The sequence below is a fragment of the Sus scrofa genome, chromosome 9, assembly GCF_054392235.1.
Source record: "Sus scrofa isolate SSC_HxYL_T2T_F1_AM1 chromosome 9, Sscrofa_HxYL_maternal_Yorkshire_Landrace_v2.0, whole genome shotgun sequence".
Lineage (NCBI taxonomy): Eukaryota > Metazoa > Chordata > Mammalia > Artiodactyla > Suidae > Sus > Sus scrofa.
In genome coordinates this window covers 135,183,804-135,201,892 of record NC_139391.1, presented here as the reverse complement: position 1 = coordinate 135,201,892, position 18,089 = coordinate 135,183,804, and the positions used below count along the sequence as shown (strand labels likewise).

General features: G+C 39.5%; 1 protein-coding gene across 31 annotated transcripts in view; it reads left to right on the top strand.

Annotated features, from left to right (window-relative positions):
• RPS6KC1 (ribosomal protein S6 kinase C1) overlaps nucleotides 1–18,089 on the top strand; it is a 375,187-nt gene that overhangs the window by 24,472 nt on the left and 332,626 nt on the right. For 26 of the 31 annotated variants that reach the window (XR_014816532.1, XR_014816531.1, XR_014816533.1 and 23 more), the window contains one exon: nucleotides 10,441–10,476. Coding sequence is in view for 13 of the 31 variants with exons in the window: in XM_084978031.1 (XP_084834157.1) it covers nucleotides 10,441–10,476 (36 nt within the window). In the remaining 18 variants the exon portion in view is untranslated. Of the gene's footprint in view, nucleotides 1–6,874; nucleotides 7,286–10,440; nucleotides 10,477–12,657; nucleotides 12,775–18,089 lie in introns of those variants that run through there. The other 5 variants (XM_084978036.1, XM_084978034.1, XM_021063844.2 and 2 more) reach the window with 4 other exon arrangements.

Sequence of the window (18,089 nt, the reverse complement as noted above, 5' to 3'; positions counted from 1 at the left end):
CTGTCTTCTTTAACTCAGAATGATTATTTGAGATTCAGCTGTGTCGTGTATTTTTATTCTGTTTCTATTGCTGACCAGTATTCTCTTGTATGGTTATACCACAGTTAATCTGGCCGCTTGTTGATGGACATTTGGATCGTTTCCAGTTTTTGGCTACTATTAATATAGGTATTATGAACATTAATAAGTCTCTGAGAGTTTCTGTTGTGGTTCAGCAGAAATGAATCCAACTAGGAACCATGAGGTTTTTGGGTTTGATCCCTGCCTTCGCTCAGTGGGTTAAGGATCTGGTGTTGCCATGAGCTGTGGTGTGGGTCTCATCCCAAGTTGCTGTGGCTATAGCATAGGCCAGCAGCTACGGCTAGAATTAGACCCCTAGCCTGGGAACCTCCATATGCCGCAATTGCAGCCCTAAAAAGATAAAAAGACAAAACAAACCAAAAAAAAAAAACAAGTCTCTGGATAAATGTGGGCTTTTGTTTCTCTCGATAGCACACAGCTTTGTTTACTGTAGCTTTATACTAACTTGAAATCAGATGGTCCAAGTCCTCTTTCTTTCTCGAAATTGTTTTGGCTATTCTAGACTGTTTGCATTTTCATAAAAAGTTTAGAATCACCTTGTCAGGTTCTACAAACTTGCCTAACCAGATTTTGATTTGATTTTACATTGAGAATGTAGATCAATTTCAGAAGAACTGATATCTTCAAACAATACTGAATCTTCTGATCTGTGAACACACATTCTCCATTTATTTAGCTCCTTAATTTGAGCACATTTCTAGTTTTCAGTCTGTTGGTCTTATATATACTTTGAGTAATTTGGACTTTCAAACTGTGATAACATATAAGTCCTTATTTTACGTAGCTAACATTTGTTGAGTATTAATAGCAAACACTTCTATGTGCTTACTATGCGTCAAGCACTGTTCTAAGCACTTTATATAAGTTAGCACATTTGGAGTTCCCGTCGTGGCTCGGTGGTTAACAAATCTGACTAGGAAACATGAGGTTTCAGGTTCAATCCCTGGCCTCGATCAGTGGGTTAAGGATCTGGCGTTGCCATGAGCTGTGGTGTAGGTTGCAGATGAGGCTCGGATCCTGCGTCCTCGCTGTGGCTCTGGCGTAGGCTGGCGGCCACAGCTCCAATTAGACCCCTAGCCTGGGAACCTCCGTATGCCGAGGGTGCGGCCCTAGAAAAGACGGAAGGAAAAAAAAAAAAAAACGAAAGCAAAAAACCCACGTTTTTCACAGCAGTCCAATGAGTAGGTAAAGTTATTATTCACACATTATCAGTGAGGGATTTGAAGCACGGAGAGGTTAAACAACTAGCAAATGGTGCAGTCTAGATTTGCACCCTGGTAGACTGGGCCAGGCACAGTGCTTTTAATCCCAGCGCTGTGCTGCCGAACACCTTAAGCACATTAGCTGCCCTGGGTGTACTGTAGTTTGGCGGAGGTGATAGATATAAGGATAGCACGGTGATTGTGACCATGTGAACAAGGGAGCCGGGAATGAATACAAGTACTCAGCTTGGCTCGAATCAGAAAACTGACATTTCCAAAGCTTCAAATTCAAGGACCGTTTGTATTGTTTGGAGGGAACCTGTTTTCAACTCCTGACCACATTCTTGTACGGCCCATTTGTTTTTGGGAAGATAATTATTGGTAGTTTTCTAAGTATGCTATATACTGTGTTCTTCCATACTTCTCTGTTAGATGCTCTTTTCTCTGTCCGGAATGCTCTTCCCTTTTGTCTTGGCAATCCCTGCTCATCTCAAGCATCACGGGAAGACTTTCTTAAGTGTAGAACTCTGTGGGGTTTGTATATTCCTCCATTGAAGCCTTTATCATAGTGTACTTGTTTGCCTCCTCTTCTGAAGGCAAATCCGCCCTTTTTTTCCCCTCCCCTTTTTGCTGTGCCCATGGCATGCTGAAGTTTCTGGGCCACGGAGTGAACTTGAGCCACAGTAGCAACCTGAGCCTCAGCCGTGACAACACTGAGTCCTTAACCGCTGGCCACCAGGGAACTCCCAAACTCTGTCTTTTAAACTTTGTATTCTTGGTGCCCAGCATAGAGTCTGGACTATAATAGAGACTCGAAAGAAGGCTGGAAAAAGGCAATATTTTCCTTTGTAAGTGTTACTTTTTAAATTAACATACAGTAAAACTGATTGTTTTTGTTATATAATTCTATGAGTTTTTACATGTGACTAGTTCATATATCCACTATCATGATCAGGAAACAGAACTGTTCCATCACCCTCAAAAACTTCCTCTGCTGCTCCTGTTTTACACCCTTCTCCCCATGCCCGAGTCCCTGGCAACCGCTGATCGAGTCTTTACTACTATACTTTTGTCTTTCGGAGAATGTAATAAAGAGAATCATAGAGTATTTAACCTATTAAGACCATCTTTTGCCCCTTTTTTTCAGTGAGTTGTTTTTTTCTTACTGTTGAGTTTTGAGAGTTCTTTATTTGTTCTACATTGTAAGGTTTTTTTTGGTCAAATGTGTGGTTTGCAGATATTTTCTTCCAGTGTGCAACTTGTAACAATGTCACAAAGCAAAAAATTTTAATTTTGGTTAAGTCCACTTTATCATCTTTTTTATAATGGGATTTTAGTGTCATGTCTAAAATCTTTTTATTGATACCAAGTTTTAAAAAATGTAAACTATTCCTGTTTTCATCTTGTTTATTGACAGCTTATATGCTTAGAAGTTAAGATTTTAATATTAAGGATTTTTACGTTAACTTTAAGTATTTTTATTTTCCTTGAACTTTGATTAGAAAATAGTTTACCTCAGAGGAGTATAATAATTGATAAAATTTGAAGTGAGAAAAGCAACTTTAGCAAATATTTATTGTGTATACATAGGTAACTTGCTGTTGTCCTTCATTCTCCTTTAGATTTTGGGATTTTAATAATTTAGAAAATATTAATTTCCTACTTTCAACATATTACTGTCATAAGAACTTATTCAAAAGTTGAAAAATTTCCCACTGACGTATCTATCTTATTGGGCATTCTTTCACTCCAGAGTACTAAAAACACGTTGTAAATGGTTTGTGCAGGTGCTGTCTCTTGGGTCATGACTACCTGGCTGGCAGGTGATTAACCAGCTTCAATATTCTTGCCAACCAGTGACACCTGCAGCTCTGCAGGGAAAAGAGGGAGCGAGGAGCAGAGATGCAGGTGATGGGTTAGGAGGGAGGTTGTGTTTGGTAAGAGGATGCTTGCTTGTGTGAGCGGGGCGCTTTGAGGTATCTGCTCTTCTTGCCAGAGCTTGTGTGTGTATATGAAATGCACTTTAAAGATGTCAGTATATTTCTATGAAAGTTGGATTTTATGAAAGTCGAATGTCTGGAAGTCAGGGTTGCATGCGTTATATTGATGGATGTTCCATTTGGTTTACGTAATCACCATGATGGGCAATGTTCAGTATAGTGTAGCCTTACGTTTTTGTATATATTATTTTTTTCTGTTCTACATTTGGAGAGTTCTGTTTTTGAGAAATGAAAAGAGTGGGCATGTGTCTTTTTTAATGTGTGTTCGATTGTTTGTATCTTGACACTTAGGTTTTTTTAATATGTTATTTTTGTAAATGTCTTATCCTCTTAGCTCTGCTGTTAGCCTAAACTAGCAACTGAATACTGATAGTGAAGTGACCACCAGAAGGCTTGATTATAATAAATTGCTCATAAAAATAGCTTTAAAAATTTTGTATTTAAGTGATTTCTGCTTCTGAAGAGACTCATTTTGTGATCATTTTTGATTGGAAGTATGGTAGATTTGAATACATTTTGTAATTTTGTTTTCCAGTAGCTCTCTCACTCTCCCTCTCTTCTTTTTGGCCACACTCAAGGCTTGTGGACGTTCCTTGACCAGGCATTGGACCTGGACCACAGCAGTGCAGGTACCGAGTCCTAACCACTAGACCCCCAGGGAATTTCCCAGTAGCTATCTTTTAATCTTAGGAAGGAGATAATTCTAAGAGATTGATTTCAAATCATTATTACGACGGTAATTATATAAAAGAGTACTTTTGACTTGACCTTTAAGGAAACTTGGTAAAATTTATGAAGCGATCAATAAAATAAGCTAGCACTGATTTAGAGGACCGAATGACAGTATGATTTGTTGATGATTATGAGCGGTAGCTAGGCCAAGCCGCAATGTTCGTTGGCTTTTTTTTAAAAGATAGGCAAGAGGTTCTCATTTTGAGGTTGCTTTTCTTCGTTTACCAGTGAACTGGCAAAAAGCAGTTTATAACTAGAGCCAGAGCCAGTATTCAGACTCTCTTCTTAGTTCCTTCTATTCTGCCAAAGTGCTTCTTCAACATTAATTTTTTTGGTTTACTTAAATTTCTCTGTGAAAGACAAAATTTACCTAACCAGCATTAGGACTATTACTCTAATACTCGGAATTTTAATCTCTAGGAGGGCTGATTTAATTATATCCCGGAAAGGGCACTTTGCTTGGAATCTTGGAGTGGTGAGGTCCTATCCTGCCCATTGCTGATTAATCTAACTAGTATTAGTATGTTAAGGATGCCTTGGGCCTTAGTTATCTCATCCTACCTGGCAGAATTGTTGTGTTGATTGAATGAAATAAAGTGTGTGATTTCTTAGCACGGTAAGAGATAGTTAACTTTCACTTTGAGCCTTTATTTTCCTAAATTCAGGATTTTGCTGTTGGCATTAGCAGAGGCAGATGGACTACAAACCTTGCAGTAGCTTCTCCCAACTGTGTTCCGAAATTTAGTAGGTGCTGCAGTAACTAAGTAAAATATAAATAAACAACATGATAAAAATAAAAAGTTGAGTGAGTGGATAAATCACTTTTGGAAGTATTGTATATTTTCCTTTTGGAGCTTTACTGGACAGCAATGTATTTGGCCTTGATAATTCTGCTGTAAAAAAACATTTTTTTTTTTTTGACTGAATTGATCGTTAAGCCCTTCCTTGGAGAGCATTGATTTTAAAGAATATCTGTATTCTGTGCAGCAAGGTTTGTGAAGCACTGCTTTTGGATAATAATTTTCAAGATACTTAGTGATAGAATTCTCTATAGCAAGAGGCTTTTCAAGATATGTATAGTCTTTACTGAGCCAGTGGTAGCCAGTGCTTGTGGTGGAGATTTATGAACTTTAATTGAAAGAAATCATCTCTTTAGATCCTGACTTTTGTAGAACTTATTGGCAGAATTTTATGAAAAAATATTGAAATTTACCAGAAAGAAATTACTGAGCGCTAGCAATCTTTATCATGGTGAATTTACAGTATTTTTGTTTTGGAATTTATATTATTTATTGAGATAATTGCTAATATAGTATTAAAAGTTATAGAAATCTGGGTCTTGGGACTCAATTTTGTTCATTTTCAATATGATTATGTTTTTCTTTCAGATTTCTGATTAGTGTATTTTTTTTTTTTTTTGTCAGTTTTGCGGTCCTGCTGAAGAGAATTAACATAGTTAGATACTAAAGGACAGTTGGGCTCAACTCATGCTATCCTAACTCATTTGTGTTTTTGTCTTTCATTTCAGAGGACACATTGGTAACTCATTTAAATGAGATTACTCATGTGGGAATACTGAATCCTTATAGTGGGGTGCCAGGTAGTTGAACTTGGTAATGTATTTGGCAGGTGATTATATTTTTGTAATGTGATGTAGGAATCAGACCCACTGTTTTCTCCATTGTTCTTCAGTACCTAGCAGCAGAGTAGGCACTAATATTCATTGGGTAAGAGAAAGAATAAATAAAACCTAATGACGAAGGGTTTTGTGGAAGGACGTAAACTTATTGCTGAAAATACTGCAGTTAAAATGAGAGATGCGGTAGGAATACAGTGGAAAGAGCGCTGAACTAGGAATCAGAAAATCTGAATTCTAATTCCAGATCTAAAGGTGAATAGCTATGTGACCTTTAAACAAGTTTCTGGATCTTGGTTCTTTGTTGGGTAAAAGGGGAATTCAGAATAGCCACTCCTGCCTAATTCATAGATTGTTAAGGATATAAAGTGAAGCCTTAATATAAAATGCTTCACAGATGTGCATGTACAGAGTCAAGGTTTTCTCCCCCATGCCTAGCATAGTGCCTGAACAGTAGCACAGATACAGAATCTCTCCTAATGCCAAAAAAGAGGCCAAGAAGCAGAGTTAGGACTGCTGCTGCTTCTTGGAGTGCTTTCAAGGGTTGGGGCTAGAAGGAGGAAGAGGAAAAAGAGAAGCAAAAGAACCAAAAGAGGAGTTCCTGCTGTGGCTCACTAGGTTAAGAATCTGATCGCAGGAGTTCACCTTGTGGCTCAGTGCTAACAAACCGGCCTAGTGTCCATGAGGATGCAGGTTTGATCTCTGGCCCCGCTCAGTGGGTTAAGGATCCTTAGGGTTAAGATCTTAGGCTTTGTCTTGAGCTGCTGTGTAGGTTGCAGACGTGTCTTGGATCCCGGGTTGCTGTGACTGTGGTGTAGGCTGGCCACTGCAGCTCTCATTGGAGCCTAGGAACTTCCATATGCTGTGGGTTCAGTCCTGAAAAAAAAAAAAGAAAAAAAAAAAAAGGAAAAAAAAAGAAAGAATCCTACTGCAGTGGGCAGAGGTGTGGGTTCAATCCCCAGACTGATGCAGTGGGTTAAAAGGATCCATCCAGTATTGCCATAGCTGTGCCTCAGATTCACTCCCTAGCCTGGAACTTCCATTGCTGTGGGTATGGCCGTTAAAAAAAAAAAAAGAACCAAAGAGGAAAGAAGAGAATCAGCCAGGTATCCCCTCAGCTTTCTGATTTTCACTAAGCATTGTTTATGCTCTTGGGGAAAGGAATAGCTAATGCTTAGCAAATAGCTTTTGGCCTAATCTTCTGAACTCTGCCTAAGTAGAACTTCCCCCCTTCATATGAGAAGTATGTGAGGGTGCGGAGAAGTTCCTCTTGTGAGCTGAAAATTAAGGACCTTCACTTAGGTAGTCTGAGCACTTAAACTTGGGTTTTCTGTCAGAACCGTGAGTAACTTACCATGAGAACATTCACAGTCTTAGGTCAGTAAACTGTTGTTGTCCGGGATGCCGGCGTGGTCTGGACAGGAAGCGTCTAGCGGGCAGTCAGTGTCGTGGGAAGGATACGGGATGAAGCGCTGCTCAGTCTGTGGCCTGGTCCCCTGTGTCCTGCACGCCACTCGCCTGTATGTGCTGGGAAGCGTACAGGCAGGGACTTCTCTCTTGCTCACCGTTGGAGGCCCAGCACACAGCGGAAGTAAGTGAAGCCCTAAGAGTGTGGATGAGGAAATCCTAAGCAGGTTGGTTATTTCTGATGAAAATGGATCTTGTTAGGAGATGGCTCATGGCTTTTTGTTATTTGGTACACACGTATTTGATTTCCAGGAGTGGTTTACCTGGGGAAAATCTAAAATGTGATAGTTCTGATACCTATACCAAACCAGGAAATAATTTTTTTCTTTTTTTTTTTTTGTCTTTTGCCATTTCTTGGGCCGCTCCCGTGGCATATGGAGGTCCACAGGCTGGGGGTCAAATTGGAGCTGTAGCCGCCGTCCTACACCACAGCCACAGCAACACCAGATCCGAGCCGCGTCTGCCACCTACACCACAGCTCACGGCAATGCTGGATCCTTAACCCACTGAGCAAGGCCAGGGATTGAACCCGCAACCTCATGGTTCCTAGTCGGATTCGTTAACCACTGAGCCACGATGGGAACTCCAGGAAATAATTTCTTTTGTCACAAAAGATCACTTGCATGTACAAAAGATTGTTTAAAATAGTAAGGTAACTTAGTATGTTCATAAAATGGTTGAGTTGTACATTCAGGAAATCAGTAATTTTTTCAGAAAAAGATATCTTGTAGAATATAAGGAACACTTGACTAAATCTTACTGCCAGTGATCATATGTTAATTATTTTTGGTGGGTAGATGTTAGTGGATTGATTACCCCTTTCTTCTCATTAGCACATTTTACAAAAATATAAGAAAAACTGATGAGACAAAATTAAATCATTTAATTATGTGAAACACTGTACTTCTGGAAAGGTGTGTGTGTTTGGGGGGAGGGTTGGAATTTGAAAGTAATAGCTAAAATCCAGTACTTGAATAATATATGGTTGTTAGTTACCAGTTCTAGTTCTTTATTCTAAATCTGAGTTGTCTAATATGGTAGCCATCAGCCATATGTGGCTACTTTTTATTTAAATTTAAATTAATTTCAATGAAGTAAAATGAAAAATTAAATGAACCAGTTGCAGTAACCATATTTGAAGTGCTCAGTAGCCGCACAGGTGCATGTGGCCAGCGGCTACTGTGTTAAACAGTACAGATAGGGAACATTTCTTTCTGTCGTCAGAGAAAGTTCTTTTGGGCAGCACTGTTCTAAATTAATGAAAATTGCTGGAAGATTTCACCAAATTTTATATCCCAAAAATCAGAGAATAGAGCGGCAAGAAATTGGAAACCTGTCCTGTCCGAATTCTTCAGTAGGACCTTTCAAAACAGTTAAATTGTCTGGTAAAGAGAGAGAGGGAGATAACTTTTTGTTGTGGAGTTCTGGCTGTATGCTCTTATTTGATGTCTGCTATAGCCAGGCCAGGCAGGTAGCGTTATCCCCGTTTTACAGAGGCGATCAAACCTGTAAGTGAAAGAACTGTAATTTGAACCAGGGTTTGTCTGACTTTAAATATGATATTTTGTTTTGGACCTCAGGAGTAGTGTTGCGTTGATCATAATCTTCAGTCATGATATTGTCACCAGTCACCAAAGAATTTTCTTCTCATCCACAGGCAACCATTTTAATGTGTTTGATGTATCTTTTTGTTTGTGTCTGCAAAATACATATTGTAGCATCAAGTTCATGACTTTTACATCTGCATAGAGGGTATTATGTATCTGAGGTGAGATTTTCCCACTCTGCAAAGCTGTTTGAGGATTGAAGCACCCAGTCTTCTTCTTTTAGAAAGTTTTTGAGGGATTCTTGTAAGTGGTGTTAACTTTGTGGCTTTTGTAATTAGTGAAGTCTGAAAGAATCGATCCCCTCCCACCACCACCGCGTTTGTTCTGGGAATATTGATAGGATTGTTTGTCCCTGAATGATGTATATAGTTTTTTTTTTATTACTCAATGAATTTATTACATTTGTAGTTATACAGTGATCATCACAATCCAATTTTATAGGATTTCCATCCCACAACCCCAGCACGTCCCCCCACCCCCTGAACTGTCTCCTTTGGAAACTAAGTTTTTCAAAGTCTGTGAGTCAGTATCTGTTCTGCAAAGAAGTTCATGATGTACTTTTTTCAGATTCCACATGTCAGTGAAAGCATTTGATGTTGGTGTCTCATTGTCTGTCTGAGTTCACTTAGCATGATAATTTCTAGGTCCACCCATATTGCTAAAAATGGCGGTATTTCGTTCCTTTTAATGGCTGAGTAATATTCCATTGTGTATGTGTACCCCATCTTCTTGATCACTCCTCTGTCGATGGGCATTTAGGTTGTGTCCATGTCTTGGCTATTGCAAATAGTGCTGCAGTGAACATTGGAGCACATGTGTCTTTTCGAGTCAGGGTTTTCTCTGTGTAGATGCCCAGGAGGGGGACTGCTGGATCAAATGGTAGTTCTGTTTTTAGTTTTCTAAGGAATCTCCGTACTGTTTTCCACAGTGGTTGTGCCAATTTACAATCCCATCAACAGTGTGAATGATGTATATAGTTTTTAAAATATGTTACTTTTGTTTTTTCTTTTTTACCATTAGGTCAGTGATTACTTCTCACATATATTGATGTGGCAAGCACTGTTGCTGCTTTTTTGTTCTGTTTTTACTTGAAATTTTTATTGAAGTAACTGTAGATTAATATATGGTTATAAGAAATAATTACAGAGAAATCCCATGTGTGCTTTGCCCAGGTGCAGCTGCTTTTCATGCTTCTGATTTATATGTAGGCTGGGAGGGGGATAGACAAGCCTGGTAGAATTATGTCAAGTACAAGTGAAGGCTTGAGGCGTGCTCTTATGAATGTGGTAATGCATGAACTTCAGCACATGGACTTCAGTTGCCTTTTTGCTTAGTTTTTAATTTTTATTTATTTCTTATTTATTTATTTTGTCTTTTTCTAGGGCCCCGCACATGTGGCATATGGAGATTCCCAGGCTAGGGGTCTAATCAGAGCTGTAGCCACCGGCCTACGCCACAGCCACAGCAACATGGGATCCGAGCCACATCTGCCACCTACACCACAGCTCACGGCAACGCCGGGTCCTTAACCCACTGAGGGAGGCCAGGGATTGAACCCACAACCTCATCGTTCCTGGTTGGGTTGGTTAACCTCTGAGCCACTTTCTTTTAAAGAAATTGACTTTTTTGTACAAATACTGTTGAAAGTAATCTTGCAAATGTAAAATACTAAGTTTTGATAATGAGTAGACATAACTGTGTATGTTTTCTTTTAGGTTGTTTCACGAAGAAATCCAGAGGATGTCCAGGAGGTAACATATTTATCCATATGAAAATTTTATTTTATGTGTTTGACAAAAATTAAATGTTTAATTGAGGAAACAATTATTTGTACGTCAGTCTTTGTGTTTGTATGTTTGGAGATTATCCTCAGTTCACCAAATAGTAGCTGAAGTGTCTTATTTCAGACCTATTAAGCACATATTAAGTTTTAGTAGGTGTTAAAGGATATAAATAAGAATTTCAGGAATTATAGTGCCATGTAATAATGTGATATTTTTCTGATAACTACCACTCATAAGATTTCTGTATTAGTTAAGGACCCCTGTTTACCTATTTCAAGATTGTAATGCCTGTTTGGAAAAAAAAACGAAAAGTATTTAGTAACTAGTATTAATTTTAAAGATCATAATAATAAATTATGGGTTCCTATTTACTTCTGTTTATTTTTAAATTTTATTTATTTTTTTGGTCTTTTGTTCTTTTAGGACCGCACCTGCAGCATATGGAAGTTCCCAGGCTAGGGGCCTAATTGGAGCTGTAGCTGCCGGCCTACGCCACAGCCACAGAAATTCCAGATCCGAGCCACATCTGCCACATACACCGCAGCTCACGGCAATGCCAGATCCTTAACCTCCTGAGCAAGGCCAAAGATTAAACCTGCAACCTCATGTGAACCTGCAACCTCATGGTTCCTAGTTGGATTCGTTTCCACTGTGCCACGACGGGAACTCCGATTTATTCTTTTTTTTTTATCTTTTGTCTTTTTAGGGCTACACCCGTGGCATATAGAGGTTCCCAGGCTAGGGGTCTAATCAGATTTGTTGCTGCTGGCCTATGCCAGAGCCACAGCAACTCAGGATCCGAGCCGCGTCTGCGACCTACACCACAGCTCATGGCATCACTGGATCCTTAACCTCCTGAGCGAGGCCAGGAATCAAACCTGCAACCTCATGGTTCCTAGTCAGATTCATTTCAGTTGCGCCACGATGGGAACTCCTACTTCTATTTATATATTGAGTTGACATATTGAATATTGGAAAATCACTTTGGGTGTAGATGTTTCTTTCTTTCTTTTTTTTTTTGGCTACATCTGTGGCAAGTGAAAGTTCCTGGGCCAGAGATCACACCCATGCCACAGCAGCAACCCAAGATGTTGCAGTGACAGTGCTGGATCCTTAACCCGTTGAGCCACAAGAGAACTCCTAGATGTTTCTTTTAAAAATCTTGTAGTTAGTTATTTTGCATACTATTTCCTCCTTTCTAAAATGATACCAGCTTGTTATATTGTTTCTTAAAACTGTGGAATTTTGTATTTGTAATAGCTTTATTCTTGTTATATACTGTTAGGAATCCTAACCGAGGAGCTTGTTTCTTTTAACATTTTTAAAATGTACTTTCATTTTGGTCCTTGCTTATCTATATTTATAGTTTTCTTCTTCTTACTAAAGTGTTTAAAACAGTTGTTTTAAATTGGCAGCTTTTTTTTTTTTCAATTGCATTTTAATGTCTTCGGCTGGGCATATATTTTCTGTTTAGCTACAGGCCCCACTGCTTACTGCCATCCCTGGCTAGATTTGTGAATTTAAGTTGATTGTTTGGTACCAGTTGTTTTGAATGTGTGACATGTTTAGATAATATTTTAACTTTGATATATTAGCACTTTTTGCTATATTTCATCTGATACTTGTTTTTGCCCCATTGTTAAAAAGAGTTCATGGGAACTCTAGCGGTGCAGCACTGGGATCAGGGCTGTGGCACAGGTTCAGCCCCTGGCCTGGGAACTTTCATATGCTGCCAAAAAAAAAAAAAATTCAGTAAAAGACATATTTTAGAAAGATTTCATATCGCTTTCCTTAGGAGTTTTAAGATATCTCACTTCCCCTCCAATAGTCAGGAAGAGAATATTGTAATATTGTTATTTTGTAAGAAAAGGCTGTATCTATAACTATATGTATATATATCCTTATAAAATGGCAGTGAAAATAATTTGTACCTTTGATTAATTACTCTTTCTACTTAGGTGTCATTTGATTAGTATGGACTATTACTTAGAATTCTGTTAATTATGTTGAATTAATAGTCAATACCAGGCTATTTTCTGCTTTTGAAAATTTACAACTCTGTTAGAATTGGAAGTGGGGTGTGTTTCCTTTGAATACATTGTCTGATTGCTGTGCTGTAGTTTGTAGCTTGATGTTCCCCTTTTCCAGGGAGAATCCTGAACCAACCTATCCATGAACATACTCTCTGCCATTTCCTTAATCCTTTTTTGGGGAAAATTCTTTTATAATAACAACTGTTGGTGAACCATTCATCAGAAAACCCTTGTAAGTGTCCTTTAGTTAGATGATTGCATGGTCCTTTGTTAGAAATGGTATAAAATTTTAAAAGGAGTGTCTTGTTTAGCTGGCTTCTTGAAGTATAGAATAACCTTGAAATGATAACATTTTTTAGTCTTCCATGTATTTCATTTAAACATTGGAATTCTTATTTAGAAGAGGAATTCACTACCTCGAATGTTTCCTTTCTTTTCACTTTCTCTGTTAACTGATTCATTTAGTTATTGCTTTAGAATTTAGTCATCCTTCACAAGGGCTATTGAGGATCAGAAGATGTACTGTTTGCCTAAGCAAATAAAGGTCTAATAATATGCTGTCCTTATAAACCTCGAGAAATTTAGCTGTTTTGTTGTCTCTTTCACACACACACTCACCCCCACACACACACCCTCCTTGGCACGTGCCACCAGATAGCTATTATGTTTTCTTCCCAAGGATGCCAAAATACTCACATGGAGTAAATAATTTAAAATTATCCATGATAGCAATGAGATCCTGCTGTGTAGCACTGGGAGCTATGTCTAGTCACTTATGATGGAGCATGATAATGTGTGAAAATAGAATGTGTACATGCATGTGTAACTGGGTCACCATGCTGTACAGTAGAAAAAAATAATGTATTGGGGAAATTAAGAAAAAAATTATCCATGATAAAGCATTCCCTGGTGGCCTAGTGGTTAAGGATCCAGCATTGTCACTGCTGTGGCATGGGTTTGATCTCTGGCCCAGGACCTTCTGCATGCTGTGGGCATAGCTAAAAAAATTATCCAGGATAGTTTTTTTTTCCTTTTTATCTTTATTTTCTTTTTGTTTTTTTGAGGGCCGCACCCACGGCATATGGAGGTTCCCAGGCTAGGGGTCTAATCGGAGCTACAGCTGCCAGCCTACAACAGAGCCATAGCAACCTGGGATCTGAGCGGCATCTGTGACCTACACCACAGCTCACGGCAACACCGGATCCTGAACCCACTGAGCGAGGCCAGGGAACAAACCTGCAACGTTATGGTTCCTAGTCGGATTCATTAACCACTGAGCCACAAAGAGAATGCCTAAATTTTTATTTCTTAAGAGAAGCAGGGGTAAATCTGAGGGGAGAGAGCAGCAGTTACTGTGGCCTCTGGTTCAGTAGATTCTCTGGAGCATGGACATCTGTAGAAGGTAGAGAAAGAGATGGAGAGGTTGTGCCCTCCTCCTCGCCCACTGAAAAAACAGAAAAACAAAAAAAGCAATAACCTATAGTGCTGGTTCTCTATAGGTAGTAAATTTCACTGGGGAAATTTGGGAAAGGAGAACCAAAGTAGAACTTTCTTTATATCAGAAATCTCTAACTTTGGTTGTTGTTGCTTTATAGAGTTGCACCTGCAGCATATGGAGGTTCCCAGGCTAGGAGTTGAATTGGAGCTGCAGCTGCTGGCTTACACCACAGCCACAGCAATGCAGGATCTGAGCCGCATCTGTGACCTACACCACAGCTCATGGCAACACTGGATCCTTAATCCCCTGAGTGAGACTAGGGATGGAATCTACATCCTTATAGATACTAGTTGGGTTCTTGACCCACTGAGCCACAGTGGGAACTCCAGAGATCTCTTAACTTTTAAGTCACTTCATAAATAAAATATTTTTAGAAAAACCATTTGAGCACATTCAGAAATGTGTCAAGGGAAAGAAAAGACTCTTCGGAAGAGGGAAGAAAATCTGTAAGCAGGTAGTACAGTTATGATGTTGGCTCTGAGAAAAGATTATCCAGCAAATTTAAATACTAAATGAGAATAAAAAGGACAAAGTTAATAGAATTGAGTGGTTTTGTAAAAGATCTAGTTTTTTTTTTCTGATAGGAAAGAATAGATTATTAGAGAAATTTTTTTTTTTTTGTATGTATCTTTAAGGACTTTATGTAGTCCCGTTACAGACATCAATACTTGCTGATGTCATGGAAGTGTGCTTTTGTTCACTTTTCCGTTTTGAAGATTTCTAGAAAAGTCTAAGCTTAAAAGGGGCAAGAGGAAAAGGAAGCGGTGGATAGTGATGTATTTGGGATGCTTTGGTTTCCTTTGCTTTTTGAGGGTGTATATTTTCTCATGGGTGTTGCACTTCTGTAGACCTCGTATTGAGGATAAGGAATATGTGCATAAGCTAGAGCATGGTGAAGAAACACAGATTCTCACCTGCGGGTTCTAATTTTTGCCCTGACACTATCTACTGTTTGTATGCTGTGTTGTTATTGTGATTAAATTGTTAACATTTGCTCTTAAGTTGCTCTGCCTTTATTTAAAAATGGCTCTAACTGGAATGTACATTTAATTTGCAGATTTAATTATTTCTTTGAGCTACAGTCTTTTGAATAGCTCTCATGTCTAGTTTATAATGGCTTTAAGGATTGCATTTACTTGATGTAAGATTACTGTCCCATCACCCATTTCCCCCTTAAGCCCTTGGCAATATGGTACCACCATCATTTGATCTATTTTAAAAATGTACACATAACACTGTTTTCCCCCATGACAGAATTAAGTTAATGTATCAAAATTAGAAACTATAGAAGTGGAGTCCCCACCGTGGCGTGATGGATTAGCAGCATCTCTGGAGGATGCAGGTTTGATCCCTGGCCCAGCAAGGTGGGTTACGGATCTTGTGTTGCTGCAGCTGTGGTGTAGGTCACAGCTGTGGGTTGGATCCGATCCCTGCCCCAGGAACTCTGTATGCCACAGAGCAGCCAAAAAAGGGGGGAAAAAATAGTTGAAGCAAAAAACCAAAAAACTGAGTTCCCATTGTGGCTTAGTGGTAACAAACCTGACTAGTATCCATGAGGACGCAGGTTCAATCTCTGGCCTTGCTCAGTGGGTTAAGGATCCAGCTTTGCTGCAAGCTGCGGTGTAGGTTACAGATGCAGCTCAGATCTCATGTTTCCGTGGCTGTGGTTAGGCCAGAAGCTACAGCTTGATTTGACCCCTAGCCTGGGAACTTTGATGTGCTGCAGGCACAGCCCTAAAAAAAAAGACCAAAAAAAAAAAAAAATCCCAAGAAGCAAAAACAAGACAACAAGATATTTTAAAAAAATTAGAAACTACAGAGAAGCAAAATATGAAAATTAAAATCACTTAATCACTTGTCACTCTTCTGAGACCTTTTACTTTCAAGTGTTAGTTTGTTCATCTTTTTTTTTTTTTTTTGATTGAAACTGTTGATTTTCTCCTATTTGTCTTGTTCCCTTCCATTTAAAATACAATCTTTTTTTTTTTTTTTTTTTTTTTTTGCTTTTTAGGGCCACACCTGTGGCATATGGAAGTTCCCAGGCTAGGGGTCAAATTGGAGCTGCAGCTGCCAGCCTACACCAAGCCACAGCTACATGGGATCCGAGCCGCATCCATAACCTACACACCATAGCTCATGGCAGTACCAGATCCTTAACCCACTGAGTAAGGCCAGGGATTGAACCCAAATCCCTGTGGATACTAGTCAGGTTCTTCTGGTTCTTAACCCGCTGAGCTACAAGGGGCATTACAAAATCCCTTCTACCCGAGTATCCTGTCTCATGGCACAACCACGCCTCTTATCTTAAACACTTACTTTGCATATAGTTTCCTCCTCCTTACTTGTGGCTGATACCCATCATGCACGTGTTTGATTCCTCTTCTTGTGACATGTGCTGAGAAATCCTCTCTGAGTGATCTCCGAGGGATTACCACCTCTCTCTTCCTGGCTCCCCCGTTAATACAGCTTCTTTGTTCTTGCTGTTGAACTCCAAACCTGTCTATTCTATTGGACATCTCCAATTAAATGCCTCACGTACACCTAAATAAAATATGTCTAAAATTGAATTTTATTCTTATCAAAACAGCTTCTCCTTTGCTCTTCACCATAGGAAATAGCACCACCATTTATTCACTTGCAAATTCCAAAATTTTTGTAGTTATGTTTAGCTTCTTACTCTCTTTTTAAATATTTTGTTCCCAACTGCTTTGCTCTCTCTCTTTTTTTTTTTTTTTTTTTTTTGTCTTTTGTCTTGTTGTTGTTGTTGTCGTTGCTATTTCTTGGGCCGCTCCCGCGGCATATGGAGGTTCCCAGGCTAGGGGTTGAATCGGAGCTGTAGCCACCGGCCTACGCCAGAGCCACAGCAACTCAACCTACACCACAGCTCACGGCAACGCCGGATCGTTAACCCACTGAGCAAGGGCAGGGACCGAACCCACAACCTCATGGTTCCTAGTCGGATTCGTTAACCACTGCGCCACGACGGGAACTCCTGCTCTCTCTCTCTATTTTTGTTGGTCTAGTCACTACTTCCCCTCACTATGCTTACCTAAGTCAATACTTTGTGTGGATACTCCTTCCATAATACCCTTGAACTGCCTTTGACAGCGTTTATCGCATGGTCTTGTGGTGTAGTTATTGTGTAGGCTTATTCTTCCTAACTTGACAGAAAATTCGTTATTTATTTCTTCTGTTTCTTTTCTTTTTTTTTGGCCCCTCCATGGCATATGGGGTCCCTAGGCCAGGGATCAGATCCAAGGCTCAGTTGTGACCTACGCTGCAGCTGTGACAACACCTAATCATTTTACCCACTGTGCTGGGGTGGGGATCCAACCTGCGTCCTGGTGCTGTAGAGATGCTACTGATCCTGTTTCGCCACAGCAGGAACTTGAGTTCCTTTTTTTAAAAAATTATTTTATTTTATTGAGACAGGGAACTCTTTAAGGGAAGGGCTGTGTTTTCTTATTTCTTCATTCTTTGTGCCCGCATAGTGCCTAGTACAAAATAGGGTCATGAAAATATTTGCTTTGATGGCTTTTTTTTTTTTTTTGCTTTTTGCTTTTTGCTTTTTAGGGTCATACCTGCAGCATTTAGATGTTCCCTAGCTAGGGGTCGAATTGGAGCTGTAGCCACCTGCCTACACCATGGCCATAGCAGCGTGGGATCTGAGCTCCATCTGTGACCTGCATCACAGCTCGTGGCAATGCCGGATCCCTGACCACCCACTGAGTGAGGCCAGGGATGGAACCTGCGTCCTCATTAGTCAGATTCATTTCCGCTGAGCCACGACGGGAACTTCCCTCAGCTACTTTTTCATATTTTATTTTTTTAAGCTGAGTGTTGAGATAAATGAATAAATGAAAGAGTGAATGAATCTTAACTGCAAATGTCATTGAAGTCCACCTGTATAGAGATACAACAATAATATCTGGAGAGAGTATTTAACTTAAAAAACCTATGGCATTAATTTCTCCACCCAATCCCAGAATATTGAAGTATGATTGAGAAATAAAAACTGTATGTATTAGGATTTCCCTGGCAGCCTACTG